This window comes from Chiloscyllium punctatum, chromosome 26, assembly GCF_047496795.1.
Source record: "Chiloscyllium punctatum isolate Juve2018m chromosome 26, sChiPun1.3, whole genome shotgun sequence".
NCBI classification, from domain to species: Eukaryota; Metazoa; Chordata; class Chondrichthyes; order Orectolobiformes; family Hemiscylliidae; genus Chiloscyllium; species Chiloscyllium punctatum.
Window position 1 is genome coordinate 46,191,384 of NC_092764.1, and position 18,012 is coordinate 46,209,395.

At 40.6% G+C, this 18,012-nt stretch overlaps 1 protein-coding gene across 2 annotated transcripts in view; it reads left to right on the forward strand.

Moving 5' to 3' along the window:
* Positions 1–1,277: 1,277 nt before the first annotated feature.
* cyld (cylindromatosis (turban tumor syndrome)) overlaps positions 1,278–18,012 on the forward strand; it is a 69,165-nt gene continuing 52,430 nt past the window's right edge. Inside the window, exons 1-4 of one of the 2 annotated variants that reach the window (XM_072547341.1) lie at positions 1,278–1,491; positions 4,524–5,190; positions 13,036–13,335; positions 17,588–17,690. In XM_072547341.1, coding sequence (XP_072403442.1) covers positions 4,687–5,190; positions 13,036–13,335; positions 17,588–17,690 — 907 coding nt within the window. In that variant the 5' untranslated portion in view covers positions 1,278–1,491; positions 4,524–4,686. The remainder of the gene's footprint in view (positions 1,492–4,523; positions 5,191–13,035; positions 13,336–17,587; positions 17,691–18,012) is intronic. The other variant, XM_072547340.1, reaches the window with a different exon arrangement.

An 18,012-nucleotide genomic window follows, 5' to 3' on the forward strand; every position in this document is an offset into this window, starting at 1 on the left:
CAGATGCGGCGGAGACTAAGGAATTGGGAATATGGGATGGTGTTTTTACAGGGGGCAGGGTGGGAGGAGGTGTAGTCTAGGTAGCTGTGGGAGCCGGTCGGTTTATAGTAAATGTCCTTGTCGATTCGGTCACCCGAGATAGAAATGGAAAGGTCTAGGAAGGGGAGGGAGGAGTCTGAGACGGTCCAGAGGAATTTGAGGTCGGGGTGGAAAGTGTTGGTAAAGTGGATGAACTGTTCAACCTCCTCGTGGGAGCATGAGGCAGCGCCGATACAGTCATCAATGTAGCGGAGGAAAAGGTGGGGGGGTGATGCCAGTGTAGCTGCGGAAGATGGACTGTTCCACATATCCTATGAATAGAGAAATGATGTAGAATTCCTAAGGAGCCAGTTCAACCCCTTTAAACAGAGATTTAAATCTTAGCAGGTCATCTGACAAAACATGACTATAATTTCATAAAAGTCAGGAAATAAAGAGTTAGTCCAAGTAGTAGTGACTTTGAAAGGATCATCCAGAAGCATAACTGAGTAGATCGGTTCATGTCTTTTAGATAAGAAATTTGTACCCTCACCTGATCTGCCCGACATGTGACTCCAGGCCCACAGCAATTAAATATGACATTGACAAACATTTTCCCTCTAAATCTTCACTACAGAAGATGTAAAAACAAAAGTCCAGAAATAGCCATAAACCAGAAGAACGTCACACTTGTCCTGGTGGAATTGGGTTTAAGTGTTGGGTCATTTTATTTATTGTTGCTCATTTGTGGGATATGGGCTTCGCTGCCTGAGCCAACATTTCATTGCCTGGTCTCGAACATTTTGCATGGAAATAATAATCGTGTGGAAATATTAACAGGAAAGCGATAGAGTAATAGTGGTTTGGCTCATGGTTCAAATACAGGGTGAATCTTTAACATGGGTTTCATAACAATAGCCATTCAGTTGGAGATCTGATTTTCTCTTGCACACCATCCTGTCAATAACTCTGCACCAATTTGCCATTTGCTGCTGGCACGAGGCGGAAGCGATTGTTCCAAAATGCCTGGGAACGCGCTGTCACTCAGGCCGCGCCCCCTCCCGGGCAGCCGGACCGCACTGTGCGAATGCCCTGTCCCTGCCCCCTCCCCCCCACCCCCCCCGCCAGCAAATGCGTGTAGACGTCAATGATTGCCACTTCTACTAACCAACCATGGATGGGGAGTGTCGACAGGGCCTGTTCCCGATTGGGCAGTCGTGGGGTGGCGGTTGGGCCAATAGCAGCTGGAGGCCCGCGCCGCTTGATCATGGGGAAGGGGGCGGGACTTGGCGCTGGCTATGTTGTCGCGCGGTGAGGTGCGCTCGGGAATGTTCTTTTATTTACATCGGCTCCGGGTTGCTGTTGTTTCCGTTTCCGTTACCGTTAAAATCTGGGATCCGCTTCGGTTCGTTGTCCTGTCGCCAAGTCCTGAAAGGCAGAGCAGAGGACCGCCGGCTCTGTAAGTGAAAGACGGTGTGTGTGTGTGACTGAGATGGGCCGGCGAGTGGGGGAAGGGGGTCCCCGTCCCGACCAGGCCGTGTCCGGCCTCCCGTCCCCTCAGTGACAAGGGTCTCTCCTGGCAGCTGCAGTGTCAGAGGAGCTGGCCCCGGGGCGGCGGCGGCGGCGGCTGCTGACGATCACCTCGACCCAAGTCGTGATTTGTGCCGCTGGACACCCGACGCCCGGTCTTCCTGATGGTTATATGTAAATGTATTATTTTCCATGACCGCAGTTGAAGATGCAGGTTGCCTCCCTGCGGGAACGCGGAGACCATCCCTGGCTGTTGGGGCTTCAGGGCTGAGGTTGACGCCGTCAGAATCCGATAGTAACACGAACCCGAAGGGTGGGCGGAGGAACATCTCCCTATTATTTTCCAGTCTTCAGCTTGGATGTACTGAAACCATTCTGTGCACTCCTGGCCCTGGTTGAGCTAGTTTTCGCTGTAGATTGGAAACTTTGCTTTGAAGCAGGAAGCACTATAGCACATGGTGCATTTACGTACTGAGTCACTCGAGGAAACGTTGCCTTTTAAAAAAATACTTCTCCAAGAGGTGATCTTTTCATCCTGAGGGGTTAGTCTTGCAGAGGACAACCCTGGCAGATTTCCATGTTGCACTAACCACCTCACGCATTCATTCCCTCCACCACCAGCAGTGTTTAATATACAGAACTTACAATTGCAGCAACTCACCAAACCTCCCTCAACAGCTTTGTACCACCTGGACAAGGAAGCATGTGCAAAGGAACACCATCACCTGTAATTTTCCTTTAAGCCACCCACCATCTTGCTTGGAATTATATTGTCATTCTTTCCAGGATGACCAGATGGAGTATTGCGAGGTGTAAAGATAAGCTATAGCTGGGAGTTGGGAAGTTATGATACTGTTGAAACCTTAGGTAGTGGGAGTGCTAATGAGAGTAGGGGAGCAGCCAGTTCACACTGCCCTTCTGCTTTTGACTGCCTGGACCCAAAACAGCAAAAGAAATCAGGTTAATATTTAGTTCCAATATGATGCTCCTTTTGAACAGAATGGCAAAACTAATGTCTTTACCAACCCACTGACTGCTATTGTTGCCTGGACTATACTTCCTCGCACCCTGCTTCATTTAAGAACACCAGCTATTCTTCCAGTTGCTCTGTTGCATCTGTTATGGGAGGGAGCTTCTGACATCTCTTCCTTTTCCATCAACCATAAATTCCCCCTGCGGTGCTTGACACTTTTGCCCTCAGATTTTCCCCTCTTTCTGTCAGCGCAAACATAGGGGTTCCCCCATCTTCACTTTCCATCCCACTGGCCTTTGCATTTAAAGGATCATTCTCTGCCATTTACATCACCTCCTGAAGGATACCTCCACATCTTCCTCTCCCCTCCCTTATCCATTCCTTCTGCGAAACTGTCTCTTCACCACTTGCTCATTGCAATCAACATCTGCAGAATTTTCCATCAGTATTTTACACAGCACCTCTACTCCACCTAAAAAAACTGGATTGCGAGTTAATTAACACCAGAGGACATTTTCAATAGATTTAACAAAAACATTCTCCCTTTTTCTAAGTTGGCATTCAGGAATTTGATTGAGTATTGTGCTTGAATTTCTGTCTGAAGCTGCTGATATAGCTGCAGCAGAATGAGTGTTCTTACTGTTCAAATGTACAGTGTTTTCAATATCTTATAGACAGATCTTCAGCATGATCTACATTTGACTATTTAATTGACTTCAACTATAATGTTGGAGTTCTGCTTCAAAGCATTTTTGTAAATGCACTTATTTAACTAGGCACAAATATCAGTTCTATTCAACAGTTTTGTTATAAATTCATGGAATATGGGCTCTGCTGGCTGGGGCAGCATTTAATGCCATTCCTGATTGCAGTGGATAAGTAAGTGGTGAGTTGCCTTCATTTGGTATAAATGCTCCCATAATGTTGTTAGGGAGGATGTTCCAGAATCATGATCAAACAATGCTGGAATATTTCCAAGACTGTATGGTGGGTGCCTTAGAGGGAAACTTGCATGTTGTTTTGTTCTGATGTATAAATTGTCCTTGTTCTTCTGAATGGTAGTTGGTTGTGGGTTTGGGAAACTTTCAAATCTCCCCTCCCCCGCCCCTCCCCCTCACTTCATTCCAGATCCAACCCTACAACTTGGCACTGCCCTCATGACCAGTCCTACCTGTCTGTCTTCCTTCCCACCTATCCACTCCAGTCTCCCCACCAATCTATCACTAGTACCCCCCCCACCTATGCCCACCTACTGCATTCCCAACTAATTCCTCCCACACCCCCCTCCCCCCAACCCCAGCTCCATCCCCACCATCCTAGTTATATCTCAGCCCCCTTCCCGTTTCACATTCCTGATGAAGGGCCTACGCCCGAAAAATCGACTCTCCTGCTCCTCGGTTGCTCCTAACTTGCTGTGCTTTTCCAGTGCCACACTTATGGAAAACAGAAGAGCCCTTTATGGAGTCTTTCCACTGGGAATCTCAGCTGCCAGAGGCTAAGACATTACACCAAGGTGTATCTGACTGGTGGACAAATGTGAGGAAGTGGAGAGTATGCAGCAGCAGCCCATTTGTGAATGCCACCATGCCCTTCTGAAAGACATGGAGGAGTTTTGAGACAGCTGAGATTGTGGGGTGTGACAAGGGTGTCAATGTCAGGTTCTGGACAGAGCGGTCTCTCTGTCTGGAAGCCAACTGCACCCCTGAGCGCCCTCAATTTTTCATGCGGTGTCAGGGCTGAGGCTCTGCCTTAACTAAATGTATATTCCTTCAGCTGGCACGATCGTATTTAAATTGTTTTGGAATCATTATTCCAGACCTCTCGATTACTCATACGATAACTGAAGGGAATATTCGCCTGTAGATTACACTTAAAACAAATGTAATCAAATTTTTGCTTAAAAAGTTGTATAAATGATTCATCCTTTCTTTGTGTTTTGTCAAAACAAAAATGTCATAAAATAGTTGGAATATTATTAAAATACTCTTATTTCCCTTTCCAGCTATCCAGTGTACAATGATCCAGTGACAACTGCTCTTTACCTGCAAAATTTATTAATTATGTTCAGCAGAATGAAAAGTAGATGTCTTTCATGGCCTATACAGTGATAACAATAAGTTAACTTTTGAGATACAATAATCACGTTTTGAGATAAAACCTACATCATGATGAATTCTGCTACATGGAACAAAGAGAAATCCAGCGTGATGCTTCGGGATGAACCTAAGTATTATTTGGTTGTTCAAGAGTGTAATGCAATTAATAAACATACTCAAATGCCATTAAGATTAGTAAGAGGCAGCATATTAATGCTTCAGGATCGTGGTCCTCAACTATCCAACATTCATAGTAACAAAAATAAAAGAGGGGTTGTTACTGTGCAATGCTTAGAACAGCCATATAACATCATACATGTTGAAGAAAAAGATTTGCAAGAAATTGAGGGAAGAGTGGCTGAACTACTTTTTGCTGTTTCAACCTCTGAGGAGAGGCATGCTCTGTCCAAAAACAAGCCAAAACTGCAGGAAGCACTCCAAATTGATTACGATTCGAACGTTAAAGTTCAGCTGAGGGCTGGAGGAGAAAAACTGCCTGGTATTATACGATTCAAGGGATCGTTGTTACAGAACAAGTTGCTATGTGAATTGTGTTTTGGAGTGGAATTACTGGTAAGTACTTGAATTGTTTTCCGTTTCTTCTGTTTAGTAAGATAAATGATTGTAGAATATAAAATGGAGGGGGGTAGGAGCTTTATCTTCCCCTCTAATTTAAGTATTCAGTAATTTTGAATCCACAATACTTAAACTGACTCTTCTGTGGTTAAAAAAACTATCCTGCATACCTGCTCTGAAAAAAGCTAACGGTTTGTTTTTGTTCTGTGTAGTCCAATGGAGTATGCTAATGGTTGGTGTTCAGCGCCCATCAGAAATAATCCTGAATGGAGGAAATTAAGAATGTAGTGAACTACTCCAATCTTTTCTTCAAATAAGTTGAAGCTAGTATTTTCTTTTGAGATAGCTGTCATTTGTTGCAAGTTCTACTTGGTGGGCGTCTTGTCATTTTTAACTCATGGCTGTTTTGAAGATCTCTTGTTTGTATTTGTACTTACACTCTCGCGTGTGCATACCTACTCTCTCTCTTGTGCGCGTGCTCGCCTTCTCTCTTTTATTTACCTTGTCTGGTGTTCTCTATCTGCACTCAGCTCCACCCCCCCACTCACTGTCTTTTTGTGGCCCTCTGTCTTTCTTCAGTTTTGGAAGAAATAATGGTAATATTATTATGTAAGATGATGTGTCATGATGACTATAATCATAATTTGGTGAGCATACTGACATGACAGAAGGTTGATGTTGCTATGAGGGCCAAGTATAGAGTCATAGAGATGTACAGCACAGAAACAGACCCTTTAGTCCAACTTGTCCTTGCCAACCAGATATCCCACCCAATTTAGTCCCACCTGCCAGGACCCGGCCCATATCCCTCCAAACCCTTCCTATTCGTATGTCCATCCAGATGTCGTCTTTTTTTTTCCTGTTGCTATTGTACTAGCCTCCACCACTTCCTCTGGCGGCATATTCCATATATACACCACCCTTTGCGTGAAAACATTGCCATTAGGTCTCTTTTGTATTTTTCCCCTCTCGCTCTAAACCTATGCCCTCTAGTTCTGGACTCCACCCCCCCCCCACCCAACCCAACCCTAGGGAAGAGACTTTGTATGTTTATCCTATTCATGCTCCTCATGATTTTATAAACCTCTGTAAGGTCACCCCTCAGCCTCCACTCCAGAGAAAACAGCCCTAGCCTATTCAACCACTCCCGATAGCTCAAATTCTCCAATCCTGGAAATATCCCTGTCAATCATTTCTGAACGCTTTCAAGTTTCACAACATGCTTCTGATAGGAAGGAGACCCGAATTGCATGCAATATTCCAAAAGTGGCCTAACCAACGTCCTGTACAGCTGCAAATTGCCCTCCCCCCTCCTGTACTCAATACTCTGACCAATAAAGGAAAGCATACCAAACGGCTTCTTCATTATCCTATCTGTCACTCCACTTTCAAGGAGCAATGAACCTACGCTCCAAGGTCTCTTTGTTCAGCAATACTCCCAAGGACCTTACCACTAAGTGTATAAATCTTGCTAAGATCCACAATTGATAATTGAAGGTTTTTTGATTTTTTTTTAAAATGAAGTACTTGACCTACATAATTTTCATGTCAAATACATTCATCTCATTTGTGAATTAAAAATAACAATAAGAACATTGAGTATGTTATGGACAAGACCAAACCCTCAAAATATATTAAGATGATATCCTAGACCGTAACATTTTCTTCTTTTAAAGGCAAGAATCAGGCATTGCGATCTGGATGAAAATCGATTGGTCAAACTACCAGATTTGAATCAAAAAAACCCTTTATTCATACGTTATAGTTAAAATACAACAAAAGAAAGGAGAAGTTGGAGTAATTGACTCTATTGGAAAATTTAACAGAATAATAGATTAGTAGTTAACTCAACAGTAATTGTTCCAATATAGCAACATCCTATAAAAATCCCTTTGGCAAAGATAAATTCAGTAAAATTGTTTCACAGGCAATTCTCCAGTCTGAGGACTAAAGAGTAGACAGACAGAGAGAGAGAGAGAGAGAGACAGACAGAAGCAGAGAAAGATGTACTGCAACCTCCAAATCCAGCTTCAAGATCTCAGCAACAGCTACGGAAAAACAAAAGTTAAAAATCCTGGCTTTGGGAGAGTTTGACTCCACACATGCAGGCTGCTTTTATTGTTCCAACTTTTAAATGAAACCTCAAGGCCTCGTAAGCTGTTTACTTTATTGGAACCAAATAGATAGTTCTACACCTGTTCGAACAGGGCAAAATACTATAGTTTTAGAAGGTGTATCATCACAAGTTCAGGCATTTTTAATTTGCTTGATTCTTAATTCCAGCACACCTTACAGTTTTCACAATACAGCAATATAGATTGTATTTTTCTGCTGTATACCTCTCATATGTTCTGACTTGGGAGCATAGAACAGCACAAAACAATAGATCTTGTATCAATAGCAGCATTTCAGATTGAGGATTGTTGACCGCAAATGTCTTCACTTCCTATGTTCATATTTTGCTGTATTTTAGCATAGTGTGTCTGCCTATTTAGTCAGCTGACAATTATGTAGGAGTATTTTCAGATGTTGGTAACACAGCCAGAAACCAGTCACCATTTTATAAAATGTTGCTGCAGCCTTTAGTGGTTTTACAAATTTGAGGGGCAAAGTTGAAAGAAAATGGGGAATAAATAAACTTGAAAAATGGAGGGTGGAGGCCAGATGGTGTCAAAATCCGGTGCCAATATCTAGTATAAACTAAAAACAGAAAATGCTGGAAATAGAAAGCAGGTTGGTCAGTGTCTGTTGTCTGATTCACATGAAATATTGATTGTCAGAATTTTTTCCTGATATTATTTAAAGAGTAAAATAAAAATCACATTTTAATTTCTGTTTTGGGAATTATGGATCTTTAAACTGGGTGTCAGTTTGGTATTCTTTCTCTGTACCTCTTCAAAGATTTCTACATTATTTGCAATACGTGGGTCAAAACTGGCCATAGTGTCGTAAAGGAAGTGGCTGTAGAAATTATGGACACATTGATTATAATCTTTCAAAATGCCCTCTATTCTGGAAAGGATTGAAAAAAATTGCAAATGTAACACTTCAAGAAAGCAGAGAGACAGGAAATGATAAGCTCGTTAGCCTAACTTCTGACTTTGTGAAAACTTTGGAATCCATCCTGGCCATGGTATGGACTTAATTTTGGGAGATTGATGTCCTTGTGGTATTATCAGTACACTGTTAATCCAGAGATCTGGGTCATATTCTGTGGACTCCTGTTTGAATTCAATAAAAGTCTGGATCTCAGTCTAATGACCACTGTCAATTGTGAGAAAAATCTATCTGGTTCACTAATATCTTTTAGGGAAGGTAACAGCCATCCTTATTTGGTCTGGCCTAAATGTAACTCCAAACCCACAGCAATGTGGTTGACACTTGACTGCCCTCTGAGTGATTAGGGATGGGCAATAAATGCTGGCTTGGTCAGTGATGCCCACATTCTGTTAATGAATCTTTTTAAAGTACAAAGACCATTTAGATCTATATTAGTAGAGAAATAGTGTTGGGGAAATTGGTGGGATTGAAGGCTGAAATTGCCAGGGTCTGATAAGCTATATCCCAGAGCAATTAGCGAAGTGGCCCTAGAAATACTGGGTATGTTGGTGGTCACCTTCCAAGATTCTTTAGAGTTTGAAACAGTTCCTGCAGATTGGAGGATAGCTAATGTAACCCCACTACTTAAAGGTGATGAAAAGAAAATAGGGAATTATAGATCAGTGAGTCCGATGCCCGAAGTGGGGAAGATACTTCAGTTTATCAAGGATTATATAGCAAAACACTTAAAAAACAGTGGTAGAATCTGACGCGGTTGTTATGGTTTATTAAAAAAGGAAGTTATGCTTAACAAATCTATTGGAATTCCTTATGAATGTAACTACTAGAATGGCTTATTTGGAGTTTCAGGAGGTTATTGACAAAGTCCCACATGAGAATAATGCATAAAATTAAAGCACGTGGTTGAGAGTAGGATATTGAGATAGATACTGGATTAGTGGTGCTGGAAGAGCACAGCAGTTCAGGCAGCATCCAACGAGCAGCGAAATCGACGTTTCGGACAAAAGCCCTTAACAAAAGTAGGAATAAGTGGTCTTTTTGCATGGCAGGCAGTGACTGTGGAGTATACAGTAAGAGGATCCCAGCTATTCACAGTAACGTTAATGATTTAGATGTGGGAATTAAATGTAATATCTCAATTTGCAGATGAGACAAAGCTGAGTGGAAGGATGCACTGAGAGGAGGATACATAGATGTTGCTGTGTGATTTGGATAGTGTGAAGCAATTACATGGTAAGTGTAGCATAATTTAGATGAATATGAGGTTATCCGCTTTGGTTCCAAACGTAGGAAGGCAGATTAATATTTGGCTGTAAATCAAAAGAAAGGGATGTTCAACAAGTCTTGGGTATCCTTGTGCCCCAGTCGCTGAAAGTCAGTGTGTGATGCAGCAGACCGTAGAGAAGGCAAACTGTTTGCTGGCCTTCATAGTAAGAGAATTCGAGTACAGGAACAAGAATATCTTGCTGCAATTATACGTGTCATTGGTGAGGCCAAACCTGGAATGTTGTGTGCGAATTTGGTCTTCTTAGCTGAAGGAGGATGCTTTTGCTGTAGAGAGAGTGCAGTGGGGATTTACCAGATTAAATAGGCTAAAATTTGGCATATGGAGTATAATACAGGAGATAGGTTGTCCACTTTTGTAGGGAGAGCAGAATAATACTTAAACAGAGAAAGACTGTGGAATACTGCTCTGCAGAGCTATTGGAGTGTCCCTATACATGTATGTAAAAAGGTCAAGAAGAAAGATACAGCAGGCAATGTTCCTCTTTTTATTGCAAGAGGGATAAAGTATAAAGGTAGGGAAACCGTCTTACTGTAGATGGCATTGGTGAGATTGCATCTAGAGTACCGTGTATGAGTGTATATACTTGACAAGGGACAAACGTGCATTGAAAGGAGTTCAGAGAAAGTTCATGAGCTGAATTCCTGAGATAACAAGGTTTGGTTATGTGGAAACATTGAGCAAGTTGGGTGTACTCATTGGAATATGGATGAAGTAATGTTATTAAAACACATTCTATTCTGAGGAATTTGATTGTATAGATGCTGGGAAGATGATGACAACCTCTTCTCTCCCCAAGGAATCTGGATCTAGGGGATGCAGTTTACAAATAATGCAGAGGAACCACTTCTCTCAAAGCATTGTTAGTCTTTGGAAATTCCCTCCTCCTGAGCTGGGAGGGCTAAATACAGTGTTTTTGATCTGCAAAGTTCTTGACCATTATAGGAGTGGGATTTGTAGCATGAAAATGGGACTAAGCCTCAAATAGATAAGCCATAAATGTTTTAAATGATGCAGCAAACTGGGTGGGCTAAATACTTAGGCATGTTAGTTTTTTGAATGATCTCACATTTTCCACAAGACCTAACCAAACTCTTATGCAAATGAGGCATAATTCTTTTGGTTATGTATTTAATTATCCTAAGTTTTGTAATACCTAACCCTGTCAAAGTTTTACATACTAAAACATCCTAAGTCTTTCTCTTGCTTGAGAGCCAAGTGTCACAGTCTTAAGGAGATGGAGTAGGCTATTTGTGACTGAGATAAGTAGAAATTTCTTCAGAGTTCCACAGAAAGCAATTGAGGCCAAAACTTTGAATATTGTTAAGAAAGAATTAGGTATAGTTTTTATTGCGAAAGGGATCAGAGGGTGTTGGGGGAGAAAGCGGGAATAGTACTGAGTTGGCTGAGCAGGCTCAAAGTGTTGAACAGCCTACTTCTGCTGCTGTTTTCTTTATTTTTATATTTCTACAAATCTTGTTTTGTATAAATGCTTGAGATTGGTACTACCTAAAAAAGACTTTTATCTACTAATATTAAATATTGTTTGCCAGAGGCAGACCCATTTCTCCCATTGCTTTCTGTCTGTAACCCATTTTCATTTGCTGATTTTTGCTGTTGTCCTGACGACATTTTGATTTTGTGCAGATTGCTCTCTTAAGTTACCATTAGCTACTTTGCTTTGTGGCATTGTTCACATGACTTATTAATTTTTTTTCTCAATCATCATGCATTTTGTTATAGTGAGTTCAGTTTTCCTGCTAATCAGTTCGATTGTTGGTTTGCAGAGCAGTGTGTGATGCCAGCAGCATGGGTTCAATTCCCATCACCAGTTTGACGTTACCACGAAGTACTCTCCTTTTCAGCCTCTTCCCTCGCCTGAGGTCTGATAGCTTTCAGGTTAAACCACCACCAGTCGCTTCTCTCAGAGAGCAGCCCCTTTGGTCTGGTATGACTATGGTGACTCAACAACAATGACATATATTTATATGGTATCGGAAGAAAATTATTCCATGAATTAAGTTCTCAAAATAATTCCGTATATTTTAATTGTAAAATTTTTTAGTTACTGTTTCTGTGTCTTACTGTTTTAGGGTGGTCTGTCATCTCATTCTTTGAAGCATCAAGATAACATGGTTAGACAGAACAGACCTTGATTTCCAATGTATACTGCCCTAGGAAGTAATACGATTAATAAATCAAATGACCTTGAAAATCCCCTAGAATCGAGGAAGTGTTTTTGTGCAGTGTTTAAAAGGAGCTTCTTTGGACTTTCCCTCAAAATATTGACATATCCTGTCAGTGTTACTTTATTCTTTTCTCAATGTTATTCTTGCTGTATTATTGTGATATAGCACACCATGTGTGGGCTAATCAGTACTTAAACCTGTTTTCACCTTGATTTGTATTCTGATCCTCTGTTACTGCAACACATCTTGTTTGTTTTTACTGAAGCTAGCTAATGGTTCTGACAGCTATTTTTTTTTAAAGCACAACACACAGATCTATTTCCTGATGAGCAGAGTGCATGTGCTTATTACGCTGATTACTGACTCCCAATATCATCGTTTTACACGCAAATTAATTTGTAATCTCTGAATCACATTTCCTTAAAAGTGAAATTGTTTGAAATTTAGAACCTATTTTTACTTTATGTTTACCGTACATTTTGAAATCCTTGTTTAAGTAGTTTACATATATTTGAACTTTTTGCATATGTAGGATCACTCTTCAAAGATTCATTTTGAAAGGTGTAACCAGGGCAAAATATTAGGACTGCTTAAAATATTCTGTGGGTTTAATGCAAAACATAGTAATTGGGGGATCTTCACTAAATGCATGAATGAATAGGAAACATATATTACAACTTTCAGGTCTTTACATATATTTTTAAAATGATCTGAATGTCTTGTGTTCAGAAATCTACTATACTCTCCAGTAAATATAGGTATGTAATGTTAAGATGCGTGTGGTATCTCAATTGGGTATTGTCTTTCTCATGTACGTTTCTCACGCATGAACTGAGAAACACTTGGTACATTTTCTTTCTTTCTTTCCATTTTGGAGAATTCAGCAGTAAACTTGTCAAAAAAATGAATACCTTGGGTATAAAGGAAGTTTGAACTGCTAATCTCAAATGAATGAGAGCTGCCCCGGGAAGAGACAGTTGATTTTGTTGCGTCAAAAGTTGTAAAAACTGACATTCCCAAGTGAGCTCATTTGGCTTTAAAAGTCATCATCAATGCCTGGAACGTGTTGATTATTTTTTTATCGCGGTGGGCAGTCTCTCGTTTGGAATGCAGAATTATTTTCTCACATTGTGACACTGAATCAAGCAACTGTTTTCACTCAATGTTTTAATTATAGGCCACTGTACATCCTATTATAGCAGGATCATTGTAATTTGTTTATGGATAGCAGTTTCTTTAATATAACAGCTTTGTTTCTCCATTTATTTGCTATTGGAGCCTACCTCGTTAATGTCTCTTATTTAACAGGAAGAAGGCAGGGGTCAAGGCTATACAGATGGCTCGTACAAAGGAAAGCAACTCTTTCGCTGCGATGATGATTGTGGAGTTTTTGTTCCTTTTGACAAACTAGAACTTGTTGAAGAGGAAGATGACACTGATCTCAAATCTGGCAATGCTGAAATGTTTTTGTATAGTGACAAGTCTGCCATAGAAATTAACTCTAGGGTGTCTACCATGATCGACGATGAAGTTGTGTATGGAACAGTCGTATTCTGTGGCCTGCTGTCAGGAAAAGAAGACTATGGCTATTTTCTAGGTGTTGATATGGTGAGTGTTTTATAAGTGATTATCATTTTATGTCTCTGCTGTGGAACATACTTTGCTATATTTACAATTAGTTGTAGCCTGTTTCTGAGGGTGAACATAAACTAATGTTTTTGTATTTTAGGAACCGGTGAGCTGAATGATGCATCAATTTAATGTTTTTTTTTAAATTTGTTCATGAGAACTGGGTGTCATTGGCAAAGTCAGCATTTATTGTCCATCCCAAATTATTTTTGAACTGAGTAACTTGCTAGCCCATTTAGAAGGCAGTTGAGAGTTGCTGTGGAGTCATGTGTAGGTTAAACCAGGTAAGGACGGCAGATTTCCATTCCATTTTTAAATGCTGTTCATGCAAGGCTAAGTCTTCAAGGATTCAACAGTATTTCCTTCTTTGTGATTAGGGTTGTAGGATCCTTTTGAACTCTGTATTTCTCTCAATTTAAAAAAAACTGAAAGAACTGTAGATGCTGGAAGTCAAGACAAAAAAGGAAATTGTTGTTGGTAAAACTCAGCAGGTCTGGCAGCATCTGTGAAGAGAAATCAGAGTTAAAGTTTTGGGTCCAGTAACCCTTCAGGCCTCATTGTCTGTGTGGGTTTTCTCAGTCCAGAGATATGCAGACTAGGTAGATTAGTCATGGAGAATGCAGGGATAGGGAAGGAGAGTGGGTCTTCAGAGGATCGGTATGGATCCAATGGGCCAAATGGCCTGGTGCCAACTGTAAGCATTCTATGTTGACCAATGCAACAAATTATTTTTAAAAACCTTTTTCCTTCCCTGCTCTTTGAAAGCTGCTCATGGTCTTGTGGTAGCAACTTTTGCCATCTATATTCACTGAAGTCTCTTGAAGTATTTTAAAATACCAGTTTGGATGGGAAGATAAATTTGAAGGAATGTCCCAAAGAAAATGGGAACTGTGAAGAAAAAGGGAGAATCCAACTAGACACAACGTTGTTTTGTATGCAAAAGGTGGTGTGAATGCTTCCTCTTTTCCTTCTTTGTTAAAAATTTTGCAGCTATTTGTTTCAGGGCGGAAAATATAATGGTGTATATTTGAATTTAGTGCTTGATCATGCTGACTATCTTACTAGCATGCAAATGTACTGTTAGTCAGTCTGTCATAGTTCTGTCCCTTTCTCCAGTGTTCAGCAGGTATTAGCAAATGTTGTTACAGATCAGAACAAATTACTTCAGCATGCCCTGCACAATGAAAAAGGAAGAATAGTTGGGTTCCCTTGCTCCTGATTGCTGATGAGTGATCTCATGTTAGAAGCATTGGATACATAGAGATCAGCCACCAACAGCATCGTTGTGAAGCACTCCACTGTTCAGCTAGAAGAACTTAACCATGTTATCAAATGAGCCCATTCATAAACTCACTTGATTGAGGGCTCAAGGGTTGTTAGTAGAAATGAATTGTATCGGAATAAACGGTTGGAAGTGAAGAGCAGTCTCGCTGTTTCACAACTCTGTTCAAGCTTCTGCAGAGAAAACATACTATATTCCTTTTTTTTTTGAGGAACCTCTAATGAGGTAAGCATTTATGTTAGAAGTTCTTCATTAATAAATATTTCTTCTCGCTTTGATGCTTTCAACAAATGGATGTCAACATCCAATAAGCTTTTAACTTGTCTTCGTTTGCCCTCAAGTATATCAGTGATGCACGGCATATAGAAAGCTTTGCATTCCATCTATGACAACAATGATTTAGATTGGACTAGATTCCCTACAGTGTGAAAACAGGCCCTTCTGCCCAACCAGTCCGCACCGACCCTCCAAGGAGCAACCCGCCCAGACCCGTTCCCCTGACTAACACCTACGGGCAATTTAGAACGGCCAATTCACCTAACCTGCACATCTTTGGACTGTGGGAGGAAACCGGAGCACCTGGAGGAAACCCACGCAGACACTGGGAGAATGTGAAAACTCTGCACAGACAGTTGCCTGAGGTGGGAATTGAACCCAGGTCCCTGGCGCTGTGAGGCAGCAGTGCTAACCACTGAGCCACCGTGCTGCCCAAATTTATTGTATCTTTGCCATGGGATAGGCATATTTGGAGATAGTGTAAGGAGTCCTGGGTGTAAATCGAGCCCTTTTAATCTTGTGGAAAGAAAACAAATTGTTACCATCCACTTTCTTGTTCCTCTTGATGCAGCTTAAATTAAATCTAAAATAAGATATTTTTGAGATGTTAAGCATTAAGATGTTTGGTGTAACTCTTTAACTGCAAAGCTTGGTTTGCTGGTCTTCTAACAAATAATTTTGATAACTTGTGAGAGATCGTAAATGTGAGTATTAGATTTTATAAATTGTCTATTTGTAGGCAAATAAAAGTTTTAATTACTAGATCGTCTATCCAGAAGGATGGTAAAGACTGCCCATTTCACATTCTGACATCTCATTATTTTCTAAAAGAATCCATTGATTTACTTTCACAATTATGCATTCTCAGATGCTTCCTTTCTAAACTGAAAAGTCCAGCACTTCCCGATAACTCTATCAGGATAAACCTCATGACTCTGTAGTGCCTTCAGACTTCAGTAGTTCCTTGGCGGCCATAGTTAGGTGCAAATTCATGTTGCAGTCTGACTAGTGTACAGTACTGTAAAGCTTGATTATTACCTCCTGTGATATGTATTATATTGTTTTTAACATTGCAGTTCATATCTGATTTGTGTGCTACTATGGATTGGTAGACTTGTTTATTGACAAATCACCCAGGATTCCTAAGTTTGTCCTTATTATATCAGCATCATTCACAATCCATGTCACTCAATTTTCCATCATGTTCATTTTATACTTGCATGTATTGAACTTTATTTGCCATTAGTCTGCCTATTTAAATAGCTTGTCCAACTTTTTTGCCAATTTTTGAGCCACCTCTTTCAATTCCATGTCCTTTACAGTTTGATATTATCAGCATTTTTCACTACTTTGCATTGAGTTGCTGAATTTGATTTGATTCCATTCAATTGAAGCAATGCTGAATCCATTACTGAGCCACGAGTCATTCCAATCAGCACTTTTTTTCCTTCTGTATAATACCTCCACTCCCACTTCACTAAGCCCAGTCTTTGAATGTTAGTGAGGGAGTGATTGAGGAGGGGAATGCACTGAAAGTTGAGAGATTTAAGGGAGAAACCGAGAACAGTTTAGGGCAACATGATAACTCAGTGGTTAGCACTGCCGACTCACAGCACCACTATTTGATTCCAGCTTTGGGCTTCTGTGCAAACCCCACACAGATATTCTCCTAGCATGGGTTTCCTCTTGGTGCTCGGGTTTCCTCCCATAGTCTAAAGATGGTTAGATGGATTGTCCATGCTGAACTGCCCATAGTGTGCAGGGATGTGCAGGCTAGGTGTATTAGCCACAAGAAATGAAGAGTTAGTGATAGAATATGGGCATAGGACGCTTTGCGGAGGGTTGGTATGGATTCGATGGGCCGATTGGCCTTCTTCCGCACTGTAGGGTTTCTAAGATTCTGCAGTTCCAACAACATTCAAGAAGCACAACACCATCCAGGAAAGATCAGCTTGCTTGTTTGGCACCCATCCATCATCTTAGACATTTATTCCCTCCACCATAAATATTCAATATTAGCAATGTGTGCCATCAACAACAGGTTGCAGAAAGTTGCCAAAGAACCTTCATCAACACCTTCAAACCCAAAACCACTTCCGCCTAGAAGGACAGGTGCACCAGATGCATGGGAACATCACTATCTGCAAGTTCACCTCTAAGCCGTGCACCATCCTGACTTGGAATTATATTGCCATTCTTTCATGGTCACAGTTTGAAATGGACAACAAATGTTGGCCTATCCAACAATGCCCACATCCAGTGAACGAATAGCAAAATAATAATGGAATAGAATTAGAGAGAAGACTGATCCTCCAAGAGTACAGGTGGAAGAGGGGTAAAAAGGGTCATCTTTTAAAGCCATGGCCAAAACATAACTGCATGTGTATATAACATTTTATTAATAATTCAAAATATATATACTTGTGCGTTGCTTTTAACCCTTGAGCAATGCAAGAGTGCTGTTTAATATAAAAATTTACTGTTAAGATATTAACTGTAACGGGGAGAGAGATAGAATTAATGTTTCGAGTTCTGAAGGAGAGTCCTATTGGACTCGGAATGTTAATGCCATTTCTTTCTCCACAGATGCTGCCAAACTTCCTGCGTTTCTATGGCTTCTCCAACATCCACAGTCTTTTGCTTTTATTGAAATGTTAATATTTCTGTTTTCAGGATAACGTCTTAGGTGATTGGGATGGCACATGGGAAGGAAAAGTGCTGTACAATACTTCACACGGAAAGATCTCCCTTCTGTGGATAGAAGATGTACAGCTAGGTAGATACGTTTCTCTTTTATGAAAATTAATTCTCCAATGATATGTTCTTGCATTTAGTTAACGTTAAAAATAAGTAAAGAAGATTAACGTCCTGTGAATTTCAGTTATGTTATGATCCAAACTGATGTTATAGCTGGACAAAATAAAAACTGAAAGAATTGTGGATGCTGTAAATCAGAGACACAAATAGAAATTGTTGAAAAAGCTCAGCAGGTCTGGCAGCATCTGTGGAGAGAAATCAGAGTTAATGTTTCTGGTCCAGTGACACTTTCTCAGAATGCCTCTGAGGTAGGATCACTCGATCCAAAGCACTAACTCTGA